A 22,373-nucleotide genomic window follows, 5' to 3' on the forward strand; every position below is an offset into this window, starting at 1 on the left:
AGAAGAGGCGTGGTCCAGGTCCTGGCCAAAAAGAGTGTCTTCCCCGACCACCCAGCCTCCTTATTCTCTTGTAAGTCCAACACCCAAGTTATGGACATGGCAGAAATATACTATAGAGTGTTCTGTCTTATGCACACTCTGGTCCCCTTGAGCATAGGCAAGTGCACACACACACACACACACACACACACACACACACAGACACCCCCTCACACTCCAGCTGTATGGGTCAGACTGGAGCCTCCTGCACACAGCCCTTAGGGAGCTGGTGTGGGCAAGCATGAGAGCTTGGGGGAACAAATACCTTCATTTGCTAAAGTCATGAGTTAAAAACCATCATCTGTCCTTTTAAGGAGATGTGATCCCTTTTGAGATGAGATGATAGAAGGAATGTAAAAAGAGTGACCAGGCTTTGACCAACCCATTGCAGAGGCCACTGTTCCGAGCATCCCAGGCGAAGCAGGGACTCCTTTTTAACCCCATCAGAACCCGTTAGTCCTGGCTTAGTAATCTCGTTGAATTTCAGTTGTGATGTGATGCGCCCAAACTCCTTCTATTTTATGAATTCTGTAGAGTTTTAGGTTTGATCTCAGGAGGCAGCCATTGACGAAAGTGAGACTCCAGAACGGAGGTTTTCCTTTCCCTGTATCTCCCGGAAGTAAAACCCATCAGATTAGGGTGCGCATCCATGCGCGCACACACAGCCCGTAGCGGTACAGGCCCACCGTGCAGAGAGGCTCCCTAGAGCCCTGGAGAGCGCCCAGGAGTTCTGGGCCCCCAGTCAGAAGAGCCTCCTTCCTTTGTTGGCTTCTGGGTCGACCAGCTGCTTCAGCAGAGGTGACCCCCGCTGAAGGGGCAAAAAAAAAAAAAGGCCGTCATCTCCTGACTCTTGTTCAGCCTTTACTGTTTAATTTAAAGATGGCTCCTGATACAACCTCTTTGCCTTCTCACAAACACTTATTGAACCGCTAATAAGTGCCAGACACCATGCTGGGCACTGAGTGGAGTGAGGCAATGTCCCTGCCCCCTGGCGGCTCACAGACTGAGTGGGGAGGCCGGTGCCCACAGGGTGACGAGGGCTGGGATTCTGCACCCTGGGGCCCAAGTGACAGGAGCCCAGCCAGACCTCGGGTGAGACAGCACTGCGGAAGCTCAGGGAACGCTGGTGCTAAGCTGCTGCTTCCCAGGAGTCACCCAGAGCTGAGCCTTCTTGGTGGGGCAGTGAAGGCTTCTGGAGGGAAACCAGCCCCTCTCCTGCTTGCCCTGACTCAGTCTGCCCAGCTCCTCGGCAGCCCGGCCAGTGAGGGCCCATCAGACGCACGCCGCCCAGCTGTGCGGCCCCAGGAGTAGAGTGGGGCAGGGGAGGTCTGTGGAGCGCAGGCAGCTGCCACTCTGCCCTGTTTGGCGGAGTCACCCTGTTCCTCAGGGTTAGTAATGGCCTGCCTCAGAGCAGTTAGGTCCTCAGACCCACAGCCCAGACTAAAACAAGAGAACCAGTCTTCCCATGAGAAGCAGAATCCCACTCTGCATTTCTGTGCTTGGGGACAACTGAGGTCTTGCAGCGTTGTCTTTTACCGGATGTCTTTCAGTCTTGAAACACCATGTCCTGGGGTGTGAATTAGAAAGTGGTAGTGTCTGAGCCTGCATCAGTGGCTGCCCACCCTCAAGTCCAGTTCCAAGCAGTTCCTGTGGCATTTCCTCAGGGAGGGAGCAGATGTGTTATCCTCAGACCTGAACCACAGATTTTTTTTTAAAAAGGAGGGGGGGGACGCCCTCCAGAACCCTTGCTTCCTTCCAAGTTCATTAATACATGTTCAATCTTTGATTTCTTAAAGCCAACTGAAAGTGAAAATGTCCCTGTCCCAACTGCTACACCTGGGGTAAGATCAGTGACTAGTCTCCAGAGGCTGGGCCTTTTCCTTCAGTTTATTTGGCCATGTCGAGTTTTCCACTAGTTGTTCTGTATTCTCCATGACTGTCCTTCCGGAACGGTGTCTGCAGTGGTTTGCATTCATCATCAGTGTCCAGTACTCTTGACCAGACCAGTGTCCTCCTGTTAACACACTAGACCACGTGGACATGCATGTGCTATGTGGACACAGGGTTTCCCAAGCCCTGTGTTGTTAGCATGTAACTTTTCCTTTCATATCATGCTTTTTGAGGTGAAAAGGCCCTAGAAACACATCTTTAATTCTTACCTCTGCCACCTCTGTTTGCATCTGTTGCTGTTTTTCTGAAAGTGTTGCATGTTCTACTTTCCATTGGGTTTGACCTCTCCATGATAACCCTTCAGAACTCTGAAGAGAGCAATAGAATCTCCATCACCTTTTTCCGTCTTTTCCGAGTGATGCGATTGGTGAAGCTTCTCAGCAGGGGGGAAGGCATCCGGACACTGCTGTGGACTTTTATTAAGTCCTTCCAGGTAAGAGCCATGCCAAGGGCTTCTTTGTCTTTGAAGATCATATGTGAGTCAGTGGTTGTCCCCTGTTGTGGAGGATCCAGACGCCTTTCTGCAGGACCACTGTGACCAACTAGGTCCAGAGAGGACCTGGAATGCTGAGGAGACGGGCCCAGCATTGCTTGGATAAATCAAATAGGATTACTTGCTTGAGGAAGCAGAAGAGAAAGCAGTAAGGCCTGCAGCTGAGAAATCTGCAGCATTTCTGAGATGGATAGATATACGGGGCTCCCCGCACCTCAGTCCTCCCCAGGATGCCCGGGATGAATGGTGATGTCTGAGAGAGACGGGGTCCCAGCCGACCCCTGGAAGCCTCATAAGGCTGCGGCAGTCCTGTCCGTTGGCTAATCTAGATACAAATCAGAGACTACTTGGCCTTGGCCAGCACACCATCCCCCGTCCTGGGTCATCCAGTGCCTGGGAGGATTACAGAGTGAAGGGCACCTAGGTATAAGCCAGGTCCCCTTTGTCATCTATGGCTTTCCAGCCTGGTGCAGCCTGGTTCTTGGCTGTTCCAAACAGAACCCAGCTTCTCCTGTACCTTCCAGCACCCCACCCTAGATATTCTGGTCTTCTGGACTTACTCCGGTGGGGGGCGGGGGGGAGAGATTCTTATTAGGAGGTGCACCGCATGGGGGAGTTTGTAGATGTGCACGAACTTTAGAAAATGAGTCATGGATCTTCGTTTCTTTATCTTTTGACTTTTTAATTCAAAAGTAGTAAATGCTCACATTAACAAATTAATTTATTTGAAGATGCACAAAGAACAACCCCATCGGCTCTGAGGAAACTGGTGTTAATATCCCAGGAAACATTTTTCCACAGTGGGTAGAATTTTGACAGGTAAAGAGGAGAACGGTTGGCATCTGGGGAAGGAGGTAGATCCAGAAACTCAAAGAAGGAAAATCACAAGTCCTGTTGGGGAAAATGAGACTATAGGAGGAGCCGGGATGCATCTCTGAGAGAGGCAGGGCAGGTGGGGGGCCTCGAGCAGGTGAGCCTCGGTCCTGGAAAGGGATTAAATCCTAGACGGTTGTTATTAATACAAAGTGCCAACATTTGTGAGTGAACTGCTATAAAAATAGAATGATTCATGCAATAATGTCATTCTTACATTAAACTTTTTTTTTTAAAGTTTTGGTCACTATAAAATGAATTCATGTCAGAGACATGACCATACGTGACCATTCATGTCCATAAAAATTGAGAAACTATGCCAACAGAATTCTTAAACATTTGCTCATCTAGGGAGAAAACGCATACTGCTATGGCAAGGACAGCCTGAAACTAACCCTGTGGGACTCTGTTAACCAGTCCAGTTGTCAGGATGGTGCTACTGCACTGGGCCAAGCTGGCAGTCGCAGGTCCAGAGCTGGCACGAGTCGGAAGGTTTTTTAGCTACTGGCTTTCTGATGACCTTTCTCAGATAGGAGAGCAAGCGGAAGCTTTACGCATGTGAGCTTGGCCTTAAGTTTAACAGTCTGGGCACTCCTTGGAGGCGTGCCAAGCACACAGACATCTTCTGTCACCTGAGATGAGGGAGACAAGCAGTTGGGAAGCCTTGGATTAAAAGACCAGTGGTGGGCTTCCCTGGTGGCGCAGTGGTTGGAATCCGCCTGCCATTGCAGGGGATGCGGGTTCGAGTCCTGGTCCGGGAAGACCCCGCATGCCATGGAGCAACTAGGCCCTTGTGCCACAGCTGCTGCGCCTGCGTTCTAGAGCCACTGAGGCCCACACTCTTAGAGCCCGTGCTCCGCAACAAGCGAAGCCACCACAATGAGAAGCCAGTGCACTGCAATGAAGAGGAGCCCCTGCTCGCCACAACTAGAGAAAGCCCGCGTGCAGCAACGAAGACCCAACGCAGCCAGAAATTGAATAAATTAAAAAAAAAAAAAAAAAAACCGGGGGTCTGACCTGACACATGTGCTTATATTTGATGTTCCCAAGGAGAGCCCAGGCTTGGTGACCACACAGCTAGCTCCTTTTCTTCCCTGGCCCAGCCCCCAGCTCCACGGTTCTTTCGAAAAGAGTGCATTTTAAGAAAGGTGTCTTGCTTTCTACAGCCACAGCCAGAAAGTGGTTCTTCCCCTCTGACCCAATAATTCCACTCCTAAGGCTTCACCCTAAGGAAGGACTTAAGCAGATGCAAGGTGATTTTACATAAAGATGTTCCTGTGCGAAAGAGGCCCCTTGCCCCCACCCCAAACACGCCCAGAAAAGAAAGCGGAAGCGATCGAATTGTCTAGCACGTTGGAATTGTTTCATCAATTACAGTCGTTTCTGAGAGCGACACTGTTTAGGATTAGGGCGCACCGTTAACAACTGTGGAAAGCACGTCGTGCCTGCAGCTTCGTAACCCGAGGTGTGCGTGGGCTGCTGTCCTCAGGGCTGAAGCTGGGCTGCCGGGCTGGGGTTTAAAAAGCTCTTCCTCACTATTGATGTCCTTACGATATAACATGGAAAAGAATAGAGCGTGTGCCCCATGCGGGCCTTCAGTCTGGGGGGACAGGATGCTCATGCTGAGCCAAGCGCTGTTCTCTTCCAGGCGCTCCCGTATGTCGCCCTTCTCATCGCCATGCTGTTCTTCATCTATGCGGTTATCGGCATGCAGGTACGCTCCGGCTCCTCTCCCCCGGTTCCCCTTTGCTACGTCGCCCCAGATCTGTGGCAGGCTGTACCTTGGCCAGGTGGACTGGACAGACAGGTCATGAGTTTTCAGCCGGACGCCTTGGCTGCTGATAGAGCTATAAAGATGAAAAAGACGTGGCCCTGCAGGAGAGAGCCGGTGCCAGCGAGAGCCGGGCTCAGAAGGGCATGGGGAGGTTGGAATATGTCAGAGGAAGCTGGGTTTAGGGCACTCCTCACCCCCAGTCTGGGTCTGAGGGGAGCCAACTGATTGAGAAAACCCATCGTTGATTGTAGCAACAGCAAATGCTGTACTGAAAAAAGCCATAATTGTCCTATTTTCTGCATCGAAGTTGCTAAGAAGATATGAGTGATACAAAAGTCTGTTAATCATCTGAAAGCATTGCAAACTATTTCTAGATGCTGGGGCTGAACTGGAGCCATTATCTTGCCTCAGAAGCGCCCCTCTAAAAAGAAGCGTGAAACCAGGCTCTTCTGTGGCCTGGTCCCGGCTGAGGGGCTGTGGGATGCTCCCCAGCTCCTCCTGAGGTGGGGGAGGGGGCATAGGAGCTTCCCTCACAGCTGAGCCCTACTGCAGAGTGGGCGGGTAGGGGGCAGAGCCCCCTGGAGGAGAGGGAGGTGGAGGGCCCTGTGGCCCTGGACCTCCCCGGGGTCCCTCTGCCACGCTGTCTGCTGGTTCCGGTGCAGCCTTTCAGGTAAGGGAGGGCTGTGAGTGAAAAAGAGGTGAGGTATTCCCGCAGCAGAGAAATGGTGGTACGTGCTTTTTTATTCTGAAGGCAGAGACGCATTTGCAAGTGACTAGGACTTCTCCCAGGGGTTTCGAACGAAGAGGCAGTGTGCTTGAGCCCCTGTAATTTAGCAGCTTGTGACACCATGGGCCCCAAAGGGTCTTTTATGCCATAACGTCCTCATATAAAACTTAAGTGGTCGCAGAGAACTGGAAACCGCATCTCGCACACCACCCCCGTGTTCACTCATGAGTCTTTGCCGGCCATCAGGGTCTTCGAAAATGTCAGTCTGCTTCTGTAATCCCCACGAGCGAAGAATTTACTAACCTCTCCTGGCCCTTAAGGCAAAGCCCACCCTCCTTCCCATGGCCCACCGGCCCCCCCCATCCATGCTTGTCTGCAGCCTGGTCTTTGGGCTGTTTGTCACACTCACGTTCTTTTCATTTCCTGGAGCACCCGGGCCACGTCGCCTCTGCTCCTTTGCAGGTCGTGCTCCCTCTGCCTGGAGCATTCTTCACCCTCCTTGTCCCCTGACTGGCTTCTCCTTCCCCTTCAGTTCTGGGCCTTAACCTCACTCTCCCCGGAGGCCTTCCCTGACCCCAGCCCCAGCCCCAGCCCCAGGGATCCTGTGAGCCTATTCTGTGCTTCCCCGTCGGGCTGGACCAGCCCAGCTCCCATCTGAAGAGGCTGTCGGTCTGGTTGCTGTTTGCATCCCTTCCCCAGGCTAGGAACTCCTTGAGCTGAGAATGCGCCCAGCGGTTAGCACCAAGCCCAGCATACCTTAGTGGGATGAATAAAGTGCCAGGCAGTCTGGGTATTGACCAAACTTGACTTCTAAATTCACATATGGAGGGGTGTGTTTTTTTCTTCCTTTTTTTTTTCGGTATGACAAAATCTTTTCTTTTTTTTCCCCTAATAATTTCTCTCTCCAGATGTTTGGGAAAGTTGCCATGAGAGATAACAACCAGATCAACAGGAACAACAATTTCCAGACCTTTCCCCAGGCAGTACTGCTGCTCTTCAGGTGACTGAGTCCAGCCTGGAGCAAGTCTCTCTGGTTCTGGGCTCCAGGGCAGCAGAGGACCCGGGTTCTTAAAGCAGTTGGTCATGGTGGCCTTTTGTATCTGTTGGTTTTGTACTATTAAGCAGACACGGTAGCATTTTAGTCACAGAGGAATTTTGCAGGCTTTTGGTCATTCCCATTGTGATTGGCTTAGGGTTTTCCACTTGGGAGTGAGTAGGTCTACTGAGCCGCCGAGAAGGTATGGGGTGTATGCTTACGCATGGGCGCGTGTGCTCAAACAACCGGGAACATGAAAATTTAGCAGGGATGTAGAGGCCTTTTGCACAGTCAGTGGGGAGCATCCTGAGATGTGCAGTTTCAAACTCTAAGGGATTGTTTTTAACTCCATTTAATAGCTTTGTAAACAAAGTGCCTTAAAGTGAGAGAACTTTCTAGAAACCATACAAGCAAGTCCTAATGACTGGAGAGCAAGTTCTTTGTAAGTTAGTTTCCAGTTCTTTGCTTTCAACAGAATCAAATGGGGATCTAATCAAGTTGTCAGATGTTAGGTCATTAAAAATAATAATCGTTTAAAAATTGTAACATAAGTGTTTAAAGGAGAGAAGACAACAAAACAAACATCCCTTTATACAAAAAGAATTGATGTGCTTATATCAAGTGACTGATATAAATCAAAGGGAGTTGCAACAGGGCCTCCCTTACTGATGTAAGTTGCATTTGAAAATAAGTAGGAATTTCAGTGTAGGAATTTTCACTAAATCAAACTGGCTTTCCCCCCAAAGTACTTGGGTTTGGGTCTAATTAAAAAAATTTTTTTTTCTTAAAATTTCTTAAAGATCCAAGCCTCAAATGCCTTCTTTGTTTCTTTGCTTAATCTAAAAAAGGTGTGCGACGGGGGAGGCCTGGCAGGAAATCATGCTGGCCTGCCTCCCGGGAAAGCTCTGTGACCCCGAGTCTGATTACAACCCCGGGGAGGAGTACACCTGTGGGAGCAACTTTGCCATTGTTTATTTCATCAGTTTTTACATGCTCTGCGCATTTCTGGTAAGTGATCAGAATAGCTACCCCACCACCAATGGACACATATTCATGTAGCATTTGGGATTCAGACCAATGACGTTGCCCCGTCAAATAGCTGTGGGTTTTTTATGCTGACGAGCAGTCTAGACTCCACTGGGCCGTCGAGGTTTTGCTGAGCAAGGCCTGTGTTACTAGCACCTTTGGTGTGAGCAGGGGTTGGGTGCTCGCTAACAGGCTTCACCACCCCAGCTTCTTAGGGCTGCTGGTTCCTTTATAAAAATCTCAAAGCCACTACACATAGTAGTGACTTACGAGAGTGAGTTATTTGGTGGCACATTATAACACTGCAGTGTGTTTCAAAAGGTCAGACAGTACATTCCCCCCTGCCCTCCCCTGGGCCTGTACCCAAACCATTTTGGAAAGCTCGAAGTCTGCCTTTTTCTTAAACGTTCTCCAGAATGAAAGATTTTCAGCCTCTCTAGGAGAAATGGGTCCAAATGTCTTGTGACCCTTATAATTAGGAAACACTCACTAGGGTTGAACCCAGCTCATCCCACTACAACTGAAACTCCCTCTTGATTGGCTTTTACAGATCATCAACCTGTTTGTGGCTGTCATCATGGACAATTTCGATTATCTGACCCGGGACTGGTCTATTCTGGGGCCTCACCATTTAGACGAATTCAAAAGAATATGGTCCGAATATGACCCCGAGGCAAAGTAGGTTGAAAAGAATTCCATCTGGCTTGTGTGGGCTGTTTCTGGATGTTGGGTGTGCTTTCCTGTGGAAGGGGGGATGCACCGAAAGCCCCGGCCTGCTGGTGCTGCCCTGCACCTCACGCCGTACTTTGTCTCCAGGGGAAGAATCAAGCACCTGGACGTGGTCACTCTGCTCCGCCGCATCCAGCCCCCACTGGGGTTTGGGAAATTGTGTCCACACAGGGTAGCCTGCAAGGTAAGTGTCCTGTTGGCATCCCTGACGGCCTCTCTTGCAGGGACTCCCTGCTTTAGTCAACAAACCCTTACTAAGCGATGTTCTGTGGAGCCTGCTGTCAGGCACTGGAGATGCCGAGATGAATGACACGTGGTTGCTGTTCTTGCGGAGTTCTCAGCTGTGGAACTCTTAGGTCACCCTGTCAGCCAGCAATACGAATAGGAAGGGAATTGTGTAATTTGTCACTGGGTAGGAGGAGGGGATGGTGACATTTGCATCAGGTCCAGCAGGAGAGAAGTAGGAGTTTGTCAGAGGGGGAAGGGCATTGCAGAAAGGGAGCCCAGGGAGCCCAGACGTGGAGGCAAGAGAACGGGGAGTCGGTGTGGCTGGAACGCAAGAGGAGGTGGCGGAAGGCCTCAGGCCCAAGCTGAGTGTAGCTGCGAGGAGCCTTCTGTGCTCTGCTGAGTCCCATGGAAGAAACGGGAGGAGACGTCCATTCTAGAAAGTTGACTCTTAGCAATGGAGAAGTGAACTAGGGAACAGGAGAACACCCAGGAGAGCTGTTGCATTATCTCCCTGTGAAGTACTGAGAGCCAGAGGGAAGTGGGCATGGAGAGGAGGGGGTGGCTTAGGGATCTCCTTAGGGAGTGGAGTGGAGTGGAGGGGACTTGGTGGCCTGGACGTTTCCTAATTTGTGTGATGGTGCACACAGGGACGTGCCCCTCGCGTGCATGCGGCGGTGGCGTCTCGGGGATGGATTCAGATCTCCTGCTCCGGACCCCTGCTGAAACCGCACTCCTCCTCGGATGGGAATCGAACCCGTCCGCACCTCAGATTGAGACTTGAGCCCACGACTCCTGACTTAGGAGGGGACTTGAACCCACTGTCTCTTAGTTAAAACCACTCGCCTGGTGTCAGGACTTACTGAAACTCAGGTTCTTTTGGCTCGATGCAGAAAGAATTCAGCATGAGGCAAAGTGGCCGGCAGAGAGTGAGTTTCTTAGCATAGGAGGCTTGTGAGAGATACAAGCGGGCAGGCAAAGGAGCGCAGCCCCGAGAACGAAGAGGGCTACATTTTTATCATCAGAGAAAAGTGGGGCGGGGGAAAAGATCACCGTCTTCCTCATTTTTGGCTAGATGTCAAGGCTTGTATCCTTAGTTCCTCTTTTAACCCTTGATGGTCTAACCAGGACTGTCATGGCGCTCTTTACATGATATGTATATGAGCAAAAGGGTGGTAACATATACTAAAAACATGGTAGTTCATCTCAGGTTTTGGTATAATGTCCCCTTTCACCTAGTTTCTTTCCCCTCTCATCTGTATTCCTGTCTTGGCTACACACAGGAATGCAACTCTTCAAGGACCATTAATTCCCTGACTTCATATAACAAGATTCAGATCTCATATCTACTGTCTTGTACTTTAACTACATATGTAGATTGTTGCTTGGTTACTGGATTCTTTTCCTGAGTTGTCTCGCACTGTTTAAACAGTCTCCCAAAGTCCCTTAGAATTCCCTTTCTGACTTTAATCCCCTAGTGGGATTTTTTTTTTGACTAACTTATTTGGTTGCATCGGGTCTTCATTGTGGCACGTGGGATCTTTGGTTGCGGTGTGTGGGCTCTTCGTTGCAGCGTGTGGGCTTCTCTAGTTGTGGCGCGTGGGCTCAGTAGTTGCGGTGCACAGGCTCCAGAACGCACGGGCTCAGTAGTTGTAGCGCACGGGCTTAGTTGGCCCATTGCATGTGGGATCTTGGTTCCCCGACCAGGGATCAAACCCACATCCCCTGCACTGGAAAGCAGATTCGTAACCACTGGACCACGAGGGAAGTCCCCCTGTAGTGGGATTTTTTTAAGCTATCTATTTAATTATCCTACTCCATCCCTGTCACCATCTCACCCCATTCCTGAAGTCTTCACGTCAGACCATGCTCTCTGCGAGCTCTCATTGAGATTTGTTTTCCTTTCATAGAACTCACATTGAACCACCTTGAGTCAGCTGTAGCAATAGAAAAGGATCCCCCTTTTTATTTTTTTTATTTATTTTTTTTTTTCTTGCGTTATGCGGGCCTCTCACTGTTGTGGCCTCTCCCATTTGCGGAGCACAGGCTCCGGACGCGCAGGCCCAGCGGCCATGGCTCACGGGCCCAGCCGCTCCGCGGCATGTGGGATCCTCCCGAAACGGGGCACGAACCCGCGTCTCCTGCACCGGCAGGCGGACTCTCAAGCACTGCGCCACCAGGGAAGCCCCAGGATCCCCCTTTTTAAAGGAGAAATGCAAGATTTGCCTGTTGAAACTCTGCCCTATAGAAATCCAGCCAGTCTGTGCAACAACTGGTCCCCTCTTCCCACAGATATGAGGGGATTTGGGGTCAGGGGTTCACCCTACCCCCAAAGGGATGCTGGGCTAGCTCTAGACAGAACCCACAGTGAAGAGTGGAGTCTCCAATGTATTTCAGGCTTTCAGAGAAATTGGAGCCAAACCTCATTGTTCCCTGGGCTGGAAGTCCAGTGGGCAAGTCCTTGGGGTCCTTGCCGAGTCTTTGCTTCTCCTCATCCTGGACTCTGGATCTAGGCAGAGAATAAGCCACAGACGTTGACTTTTTTTCCCATAAATTTCCCAGTATCAGCCTCTTTTCTGTTTCCAAGAACAAGGTGGGTTCTGGCTCATGACTGTTATTTTGTGTTTGCATTTCCAGACCCTTTTACGTAAAGGATCTACGTGTCCTTCAGGCACAAAGTAGTCCATTTTGCTGATTCAGGAACTTGCCAGGAAAAGCAAGTGACTGTGCAGGCTCTCCTAGGACTAGGAATTTAGGGGGGATGAATCATGTGTACACAAGACTCCAGTCCATCAATAGGGAGGAGGAAAAGTGTTTTAAAATCTTTCTCTTGGGACACCTTGTCAGCCAAAAGTAAGAAATTTGAAACTATTAGAAGTTCTAAGTATCACTTATTTAGCACTTACCGTGTGCCAGGCACCTGGCTGGAGTCTTAAGTGTCTGTGAGCTCCTTTAACCCTTGCCTAGCCCTTTGCTGTGGGCATGGCATCTGCAGTAACTGGGGCCACAGAGAGTTTCACTCAGCCAGGTCCTCTCCAACTCTCAGTGGTGGTGTTACAGGGGCGAAGAGAGAGAAAAGAGAAGCAGGATGTGGGGATCCAGCTCTGAAAGACCAAACACTGGACTCGTAGAACCGCGTGCGCTTGTACGAAACACTCCACAGTGGTCTCACCAGGGCAGGGTCCTTGAAGGACACTCCCTGCGATAGGAAAAGTAATCGACCCTGTTGGTTGAGGACCTTTGTCCCAGGCTCTGTGCCTGGCTCATCATACCTGGTACGTCACTTTAACCCCAAACAGCCTTAAGGATGTGCCCAGAATGGAGGCCTGACCCCAAGACACAGGGAGAGCCGGTTAATGAGAAAAGGAGAGGAATGCATGGACAGTAGGGAGTCTAAAGAACAAACAAAATGCATCTTCTGAGAGCCCACGTTTGCGCTTCGTGACTCGAGCTTTGATCTTTGTCAGCTCGGAGCTCCTCAGATAGTAGATGCCCCCCCACATGGCTGGTGAGTTGAATCGAGGGTTGATTAGAAAGGAGGTGAGGGATAAACAGAGAACAAACGAGGAACAGGGCTGCAGCTGGCATCATTCGTTTGGGTTCTATTAAGGGACTTTTCTTTCTGTTCACAGAGGCTAGTTGCCATGAACATGCCGCTCAACAGTGATGGGACAGTCATGTTTAATGCAACTCTCTTTGCCTTGGTCCGAACGGCTCTTAAAATCAAGACGGAAGGTGAGCCCTCCCTGGAAGCCGGACAGGTGGGAGAAGAGGAAGGGGAGGCCGTATCCCACCTTGATTCCCATCTGGGCCTCTTCTTGTCAAAGGTGGGGCAGGGAGGGGACACCCGCCTGCCCAGGGGATGGGGCGGTATGTGAAATGAGAGCATCTGTGCTGGCCCCACTGGCTGGACCTGCTTCCCCTCCCTCCGCGCTTCACCTTATCCTGGAAGGTTGAGAGGTGAGTCGGGCCACCAGCAGCCCCGGTGAGAACACAGAGGCATTGCTGGGCAAAAGAAACAAGGCTTGTTCCCCCCTCTTGCTTTTTGAATTCAGGGAACCTAGAACAAGCTAATGAAGAACTCCGAGCTGTGATCAAGAAAATCTGGAAGAAAACCAGCATGAAACTACTTGACCAAGTTGTCCCTCCAGCTGGTGGTCAGTGCAATTTATTTCCTAAGTAGTTCTTGACGAGCACATTGGTTTCAATGCTAGTCTCTAGGAAGCCCAGCGTGTTTGCAGAACGCTTAAGGTACCAGCCAGAGCATTGAGGCCAACAGCTAAAGGCCCTTCAGCCATTGGTACAATGATCTGGGGCAACACGAAGACCACTGCAGACAAAGGAGAGGCTTCAGTGAGAAGGATATCAAGACCCACATGGTTGAAGCCGGGGTTCTCTTGTGGGTGGAGGAATTAATGTTAGGAGAACGAGCTTGCTGCCTCAAAACCAAAAGCCTGTTTTTTTGTTTTGCCCAAAATGAAGTGTTTAAAACTAGTTTTCCTATATCCTTCAACATACTGTTGAAAACTTCTCACACACAGAAAAAGCTTTCAGAAAATGGTGTTTTTGAAATGTGCTTAAGACTGGATCTGCTACCATAATTACCAAAAACATCCCTTTGTTTAGAATTTAGAGACGGAACTAACAGGCATGCTTATTTCCTTTTGCTATCATAAAATAACTGACTAAACTTTTCTCAGATTTATATATATATATGTAAAATACATACATATATATATATATATATATATATAAAATACAGATACTGTATTTCCATTTTTGTCTAAGTATACATGGACTTACAAGTGGAGATGATTGTGTTTTGACTTTTATTTTCGAGTTTTAAAGGTGCAGGATCCGTTTGCTCGGTGCCAACATGCCTGCACTTTACCCACTAGCCCTGGGCACGTTAGAAGTGTTTGGTGTGTTTTGTAACCAACTGAAATTTTATAGTGTCACTGCTCCTGCGGCCGCCAGATTGGGCTGGCTCAGGTCCAGAAGCTGAGCTGGGACGGTGGCCTCTCCTTTTGAGAAGGTGACAACCTCTGGCTCTCGGGGGCAGAGAGAGCAGCATGCTGGCCAGCTCCGCTCCCCAGCATGAATCCAGAAGCAGGATGAGCTTTTTGTGGCTGGAGGGAGCCACCCAGAGCTGGCAGGGCCACCGGCTCAAAGCTGGGAAGAATGGCCCACAAAGAAATGATAAAGGGATACCGTGCAAAACAAAACACTGAAAGAACAAAACCAAAATGAAAACTCCCGCCTAGAGAGAGAACCCTGGCTCTCCACAGGAGAACGGATACTGCATGCTTAAAACGACCCTTTGGTTTTCGTTCTTTTCTTTTTAGCTGCACACCCAGGTGCTCGCATGGCTGAGACGAATTGCTTTTTCCAATCGTTGTAACAATGTGCTTGAGCTTTTTCTGCAGCCTCCATTCCTTTCAAGTCTCAGTCTTTCAGAATATTCTGAAGCAATTCTGTTTTAGGGTGGTGGCATGGAATCGGAGTTATCTCTTGCCAGTTGTATTCCCCTACATGTTTCTCACGATGCAGATGCATGCCTCAGAGTAGCGGGCCCCACCTGTCCAGGGGGTCCTGCCTCAATGGCACCCGCACCTCCCGTCTCTCTTGAAACGCCAGCCTCATTACAGCCCAGTCTCTCTCACGTCAGCGCCCATCCTGGCAAGGCTCGCCTGGAGAGAGTCATTCGCATTACCGTGAAACTTCCTTTCTTTTCATTTCACCAGAAAAAAAGTCCAGAATTTGGCTCCCTTCCTTGGAAAAACTGATCAGCTTTTAGCCCTACTGGCCTTCTCACGAAGGCTACGTAGTCTTCTGCTTCCTTGGCCCAATAGCGGGCCCTGGTTTTCTCTCTGTTATTTCTTAGCATGGATTGGGGGGTTAGGATGACAAGGGTTAATCTCTTCCAAAATGGCAGTAAGACCACTGAGAAACCTGGGACAAAAACAGTGCCTCAATAAGGGATGGAAAACTCCAGAAGTTCCATGGCATGGGTTGTGGATGTGCTGGAGCTTATCCAGGTTGAATCTCAAATAAGTGCTCTCGTCACTGAACTTCCATAGGCGGTAACTTCAGGCTTCGGTGGCCAGACTCTGGTTGAGCTGCTGCGCAGGGTTGTAGCATCTGCATTCACCCCTTGCCTCTTTGTTTTTCCTCTTTTACCTTCCAGTGGACCACTGGGTCCCAGCCTCTCCCACACCGTGGAGCACTTAGAAAAGGAGAGCATGTTTACGACCCTCTGGGCCAGCGGCCGGGTAGCTCCCACGGCCGAGGGGCTCGGTGTCCCGCCCACTGTAACCTGGTCAGAGGGCAGAAAACAGCCAGGCCAGCCCTGCACCTGTGACTGGTCGACGTGGGTCGCTCGGGGGCCCCTTACAGCCCTGGTGACAGAGCAGAGTAGGTGCCCACCTTAGAAGGCTTTGCCAGCACAGGGGTGATGTGAGCCCCACTCCCCGCCGAGGTCATCATGAGCTTGATGAGGCGATGCTCGGGAATGAGCCTGGAACCCAGGCCAGAATTCCGGGCTCTCGCGGCGCCTTTGGCCACGGTGACGGCCTCTCTGCTCTCTCCGTGCTGAGCTGTCTCATTTCCCATCTGGCCCTTGCTCGTGTTCTCACCTCCACTCTAGAGTCTCCTGCCGTTTCGTGGATCTTCCCCCTTCCTTTAGAAGTCCCTCCTCCTCCCAGGGGCGCTTCTTTGTCTTTGGGCCTTCGCCCCGGACCTGGATCTTTGGCTCTCTTGCCCTGAGAAGCGCTCAGAGCCGACCCCGTCGCTCTCTGCAGTCCTGAGCCCAGACGGCCTCACTGCACTCACTCCTCTTCCTTCCTTTTCTGACCTGCTGTAGCCTTGACTTTTCCTGTTCTTAAGACTCTTCCTGGGCCCAGTTTTCAATAGCTCAGCATCTCAGTGCAAAAGGCCAAGTGACCCTTGAGAGAGGCCCGCCCTGTAGAGCCCTAGGTGGGCACCTCTGCTCTGGAGCTGCCCCTTGGGCAGAAACCTGATCTACCCTCTTCACTGAGTACACCGCCCCCCAGGTTCTGGGCCAGGGAGAGCCAAGACCCTCCCACAGGAGCCCCCTTGGCCCCTCTAGGTTAGCACCATCCAGGTGGAAGGGAGAGAAAGGTTAGGCCTGCTTTTGCTGGAAGCATCCCAGTATGGGATGAGGTGGGCCTTCTGTGAGTACAGCCAGTGTTTTTCGTGGGAGCCCACAGAGAAGACTGGAAACCCTGGCCGGCAGAGGCTGGCTGCCCCTGGGATTCTCAGGCCGCAGTCGGTCCACCTCCTGCATGTGGCCCGGTGGGGAGGTAGACTTGTTCTCTGGGAGAGGCGGTCCCAAAGGAGCAGGTGGCCCTTGTGGTGGAGCAGGGAGGTGGTGGGGTAAAGAAGGAGAGCCCAGGCCCAGGGGTCCCACATCCCAACTCACCTGGCCTGCGGCAAGTCATGGAACCTCTGTCCACTCCCCGCTCACCTTCCTGCCTCTGGACAGTGCGTTGTTAGACCATTTGGACCAGCCCGAGACTGATGAGGGACCTGGTTTCACATCTCCCCAAAGCCCTAGGTTCACTTTGGTGGCCCCTACACCGTTCCCAGACTTGCCGGGCTTGGGTTTAGAAGGAACGCAACACACTTCTCAAGGCTGACCACCGCCAGGCGTCTTCTCACACAGTAACACTGAGTAGCTTCTGACAAGGAAGTTGGGGGCCACGGGAAGCCCAGAATGGCCCAGCAGTGTCCAGACAGGGATACCCCCCTCACGGCCACAGAATGCACCCCACCCAGGAGGGTCCCAGTGTCCCCCACCCCGTCATGCTCTATGATCCATTTCAGTGGAGGCCACTGTTGGCAGGTTGTAAAATAACGGTGACTCTGATGGCTCACCATCCCCTGCCCCTGGCACTTAGGACCATCCAGAGTGCTCTACGGGCCTCTTCTCCCGTAATCCTCACAGCTCCTCCTCCGAGAGGCTTAGGCCTGTTTACGGGTGAGAACGCAAGCCCAGAGAGGCCGAGCCCCTTACCCAAGATGGCACGTAAGTTGCGAGGGCAGCCTGGCCACAAGTGGAGCTGTGCTAAAGCCTGAGGGCAGCTAGCCGTTCCTCCTCCCAGCCTCTGCGAACCGTGGTCAGTAGCCCCCAGGGGCCCTGGACAGATGTGGGGGTGAGCAGGCCTTGTGGAGAGCCCCCGGGCACACGGGCACTGCCAGGGTGGTTTCCCAGGAGACAGCCAGAGCCCCTATTCTGCCTCATGCATCACCTTTAATCACGCTCGGCAGAGTTCCAGCTCCCCAGCCACACACGATGGGGTTGTTTCTGAACAAAGCGGAAATAAGTCAGCTCAACTTTGAGGTTAGTTGGAGCTGTCACTTGCAGTATCGAAAACAAGCAGTTCTGAATTACAAACCCAGAAATGACATGTGGAGGCTATTGGCAGAGCATTAAGGGGGCACATGTAAATCTGGGTCTGCAGTCACTTTTCTGAACTGTCCTCTCCTTCCAAGCCTGTCTGTCACCTTTCTGAGGTCTCTATCTTTATCTCCAGGCATTGGGATTTGGATGGTTAATTGTCCTGGGTGTTCGTGGTAATTACACATGCAAATCCCTATGCGCAGGGGTGAAAATATGACCCATGAAGCCATTTTTGTTTTGTAATTTTTATTTTGAATCAGTAACCAAGGCGGCACTTCATAGTGTTACTAATATGCTGCTCTATTAAACTCATGACAAGTGTATTATTTTCTGCAATTTTGAGCATCAGTTTATTTAACTGACTCTAATTTTGAGCCTTAACTGCTTTGCACAACCTTGCTTTTCGCTAGATTTAGTCTCCCAGTGTCCTAAGCGAGAGCTCAGTGCCTCGTGCCCCGTCTTGCCCTTCCCCCAGCCCCAGCCAGAAGTGAGTGTTTAGGCTCTTGCTGCAAATATGCTGATTCGGGAGAGCTCTGTCTGGTCTCTCCGTTTAGATGATGAGGTAACCGTGGGGAAGTTCTATGCCACTTTCCTGATACAGGACTACTTTAGGAAATTCAAGAAACGGAAAGAACAAGGACTGGTGGGAAAATACCCCGCGAAGAGCAGCACAATTGCCCTACAGGTGAATTGTTGTTTTGTCTTTTTCTCTTTTTCACTAACGATTTTACGAGCTTATTTGAAATACTAGAGAGCTGACTATTCATGGTTGAGCAGTACCACCAGGATTTTGTTTAAACTGAGATACTGCACACTCCCCCAAATGTGGACTAGCCATTTCTGGGCCACCAGGTAAGTGCCTCCCCCTCCCTGCTTTCTCTGGCGTGCCCCTGCGTCCGCGCCCACTGTGGCCCGGCCCCACGGGGCCGGGCCTCCAGGACAGTGGCCGAGGCACATCCCTGGCGGGAGGGGAGCCAGAGCTGCCCTCATGCCTTGTCTCCCCCAGGGCTTCTCCAAAGGCAGTGTCCTCCGAGCAGGCACCCAGCTTCCCCCAGCCTCGGGCTCGGGCCCTAGCCGCCCACGAAACAGCTTTCCATCTGAACGCAAGTGCTTTGTTTTGTTTCTGTTTGTTTCTTACCCCACTGCTTGTTGGTTTTCGGTCCATCTCAGTAACATCCATCACCTCCTAGTGCATGTGTGAGTGTGTGTGTGAGTGTGTATGTGTGCGTGTGTGTGCGTGCGGTGTGTCTGTCTCTGCGTGTGGTTTCCTGATGGCCGTGAGGCTTGCTGTGCAAATGCTGTTCTCTCTCGACCCAGCCAGCCTCTGGTCCCTTCACCCGCCCGGGCCCCGCCCAGGCACCTGGAGGGGGGGGATGTGGTTTCAGGAACCTCTGGTTCTAACTAGGGTCCATGCATTCAAGGGTGTAGAATCCTAGGTAAGCCCAAAGCCCTGGTGGGAAGCAGGTGTGTGGGGAAAGGGAGTCCCAGTGGAGACCTGCATGAAGAGGGGCTAGGAAGGGAAGTCTGTGAGTGCTGTGACTGAGAAAGCAGAGTGGAGAAGGAATGAGGAAAAGATGCTAAGGGCTACAAAAGTGGAACTACAGAGGTTGGCAAGCTGTCAGAAACAACTGTCCAAATTAATCAAAAGCCCTGTCATCTCTGCTGTCCGGAGCATGTTGAGTCCATTATGCATAAGATAACGTTTTCCTTTTATGTCCCTGTTATCACCATTTGTCTTAAACTGGGCCTTGTTGGTATGGGTAAGGTTCAACATTGGAATAGCCTTTTGCTTTTTTTCTGGGGGAAAATGCCCTGCATTGTCTTGTGTTCTCAGTGATGGTAATTACCAAAGTGAAGGCTTGTCTGTGATCTCGCTGAGAGGGAATGAACATGAATGACAATGAATGCGTGAAGGAAGGCGGGTGGGGTGTGTGCATATGGCGGGTTAGGAGATGACCTTGTGTGACAGTGACCTGTTGATTCACGATGCAACCTGGGCTCTGCCCAGACAGCGCTGGGGGGTGGGATGGGGAAGGATGGATGGTGAACCTGACCAAAGACAATTTCTGATCTTTCTTCCTCTGATCACATCTCCTAAAGGGAGTTCAGTGAATCACAGGCTTGAATAGCTGATTGCCATCTCAGCCTGCAGAATTTGAGTAAAGCTTTCACCTCTGACGCATCCAGTTTACGAAAGTGACAGCCTTTCTCCTGATCACAGCTCACAAGTAGCCTTAGAGAGAAGCAAACTGAAAAGATGTGTTTGCAAACTTTGAGCAGGTCTGCTCCACACGTTCTAGAGGGCGGTGTGGCCAAACTGGGTGCAAGGGCAGGGAGAGATGATCATGTTTCTGCAGGCTCTTCCCTAAAGCAGCACTGGGTCTGGAGGACTAGGGGGCCAGATTCCAGAGTGTCGTGATCCCCTCCTTGTAGGGACCTGCTTGCTGTTCTCAGATTCTAGCTCTTGGGGCTTGATGACTTTTCTGGAGGGGGAAACATACTCTTTCGTGGATGGCTGTGTCGTAATTCACAGTAACCAAGGTAGCGCTGCGCTGAGAGCCTTCTGTTTTCTGCGGAAGGCATATATGATGACCATCTGGTACAGGGTTATACCTTTGCTGAGCCCCCAAGGCTTCCCAATTAGACGGCTTCAGGGCTTGCTCTGGTGGCTGGATATAGTGTTTGGATGTTTTAAAAACCTGAACAACAACACATGGCTACGTAATTAATAATCACATTTCATGGGTGGGTTTCACTGAGTCTTTAAGTTGAAAGTTCAAATGATGCTGAAGCTACATGTATACGTCGTGGGTTAAAAAGACTGTTACATTGTGTCACAGTAATGTTTTTCCCCTGGACATTTTTTCATTTCGTTGTTTACAGAAAGTTTCCTTTCCTTGGTGAAATGAAAATATCTCCGGTTAGATGCCAATATCAACACATTTCCACACGGGTTCCATTGGGAGTTGAGGCTGTGACTGTAATTTATGTTGAGTACCCAGCCTAGGAAATTAAGTTGTGTTCATAATCTTGACAGATATGTTCTGAAAATGCATTCGATGCTGCAGCAAACATTAAAAACAGAGGATTTTTGTTTCCTTGAAGGATGGCTCTCATTACACGTTTGGTTTCCTGTGCTCCAGAAAGGGCTTCAAATGTGATTTGTCACTCTACATTTAATTAGCACGACGAGGCCCTTCCTTTCTGCATTGAGGAAATATTACGTGACGATATGGCAGTTAGGGAAGCGGGGTCAGACGGCAGTGGGAGGAGAAATGGATCAACCGTGGCACTAGGATGAGTACACAGATCCTCCGGAAAGCTCCCCAAGGTGGGCACGGCCTGTCGAGAAGTGGGATGAGTTGCTCCTCCGTGTGCCAGGGGTGCCGGGGGGCTGAAAGCCCAATTTCTAATGAAAAATGGAGTGTGGGTATCAGGTGAGCACAGGAGTCAAGACATAGGCCAGTGCGTGCTTGTGCGGCGTAGGGTGCAGTCTGTCTGAGCAGGATCAGAGCTGGTCCACGTTCTCTGTCCCCCCCCTCCCCACCTCCCGCACTGGAATGGTTTCGGAGGGCGCACAGATGCACTCTGGTTATCAACTCTGTGGGCTCCGTCTGGTCTCCCTCTGTTCAGACCAACTGCAGGGCCCCTTCTACATGAAGGGGGGTGGCTTGAGGACCTCCTGGATCCACGTGTGGGTAGGAGCTTGGCACCTGGTGTCCTCTGGCCTCTGTGGTCTGAATGAGTGTGCAGTTTCCATCTGTCCATCCATCTTCATCATTAAAGCCAGCCTTCTCTCCAGCCCCTCTCTAGAGGGAATCAGAGAGAAGCTGCATCAGGCTTTTTTTTTTTTTTCCTCTCACTCATCCCCTACATTGCCATATTCACTTCAGTTTGACTCAGCCTTTGCTCTTCATCCATTGTTGCTGCATCCCAGTGACCTGCAAATTTCCACAAGGAGCAAGTAAATAAAGGAACACAGCTCTGCAGCCACGAAAACTCTGTCCCCTTCCCAGCAAATAGTAATGCCTCATCAGATCTTCCAGATGAGGACGGCAATATACAGACACTAATTAGTCCAGTATTTCACGGATTAGAAAAAGAAAAAAGATCCCAGAGTGGGGAAAGTTTTGTTCATTTCTTTTTCTTTCAACGTTCGAGGATTTCCTTTTTGCAAAAGACACTCTGGTGGACTGAGGGGAGACTGTTCCCCACTCATCCCAGATGGGAGCCTGCCCATCTTCAGGACAGGAGGACTTGAGAGGGATAGATTTTTTCTTTTCTTTTCTTTTCTTTTCTTTTTCTCTTACCTGTTTGGAAGTTGGGTTTCAGGAGGAGACCGTCATTTCCGGCTTGCAAAGAATTAGGTGGTTAGGTTTTATAATGTGAAAGCCTGAGCCCCAGCTGGCAGGTGGTGGTGTAGGTGGCCCAGTAGAAATGTGGGTGGTGGACCGGAATCAAATGACTCTCAGTCCCTGATGTGGCCCCCTCGGAGAGGCTCGGGCATAAAGATAGAGGAAAACGGGATACTCCACAAACATGGATCCTGCAGGCTAACCCACACCTGTTATCTAGTCACCTGAGTCTAAAAATTAGCAAGATTTTTTTGTCTTTTTTTTAAAAGCATGAATCCATCTAAAGCCATAAAAAGGCTTTTTTTTCTTTCTTTTTTAATCTAAGAGAAGAACAGATGCTAACAGATGAGATTTCACTGGCTGATTCATTTGTTTCAGATGCTTGAACGGATGCTTTAGAATTTTCTGCCTGAGCTACAGCACCAAGCTCGTTAGTCGGAAGGCGTTTGTGGCTAAGGCCTTGAAAGGGAAAAGTCTCAAGTGGGCTTATTTCTACTGAAACAGCATTTCGGGAGAAATGCAGGAAAAAGCAAACCCAAGGCCCCAGAGAGACCCCTTCCAAGCAAAGCACTCCTCCGGAAGGTGGAAGCAGGGCCGTGGCTCAACTGCGGAGCCGTGGTCTCCTGTCACGGACGCTGCTCGTGGTGGCTCCTTTTCATGAAAGGGAACGAGCAAGGCTTAACAGTTTTCCCTTCCAAGCAGAGACTCAGAGAAAGGGAAAGAG

The 22,373-nt window shown here is 50.6% G+C and overlaps 1 protein-coding gene across 3 annotated transcripts in view; it reads left to right on the forward strand.

Moving 5' to 3' along the window:
* Positions 1–22,373, forward strand: part of CACNA1D (calcium voltage-gated channel subunit alpha1 D) — a 322,182-nt gene that overhangs the window by 279,506 nt on the left and 20,303 nt on the right. For 2 of the 3 annotated variants that reach the window (XM_007447228.1, XM_007447227.1), the window contains 10 exons: positions 1,836–1,880; positions 2,294–2,422; positions 5,004–5,069; positions 6,765–6,856; positions 7,741–7,900; positions 8,469–8,596; positions 8,735–8,831; positions 12,505–12,607; positions 12,928–13,029; positions 17,849–17,979. In XM_007447228.1, coding sequence (XP_007447290.1) covers positions 1,836–1,880; positions 2,294–2,422; positions 5,004–5,069; positions 6,765–6,856; positions 7,741–7,900; positions 8,469–8,596; positions 8,735–8,831; positions 12,505–12,607; positions 12,928–13,029; positions 17,849–17,979 — 1,053 coding nt within the window. The remainder of the gene's footprint in view (positions 1–1,835; positions 1,881–2,293; positions 2,423–5,003; positions 5,070–6,764; positions 6,857–7,740; positions 7,901–8,468; positions 8,597–8,734; positions 8,832–12,504; positions 12,608–12,927; positions 13,030–17,848; positions 17,980–22,373) is intronic. The other variant, XM_007447229.1, reaches the window with a different exon arrangement.

Source organism: Lipotes vexillifer, unplaced genomic scaffold, assembly GCF_000442215.2.
Source record: "Lipotes vexillifer unplaced genomic scaffold, Lipotes_vexillifer_v1.1 scaffold818, whole genome shotgun sequence".
Lineage (NCBI taxonomy): Eukaryota > Metazoa > Chordata > Mammalia > Artiodactyla > Lipotidae > Lipotes > Lipotes vexillifer.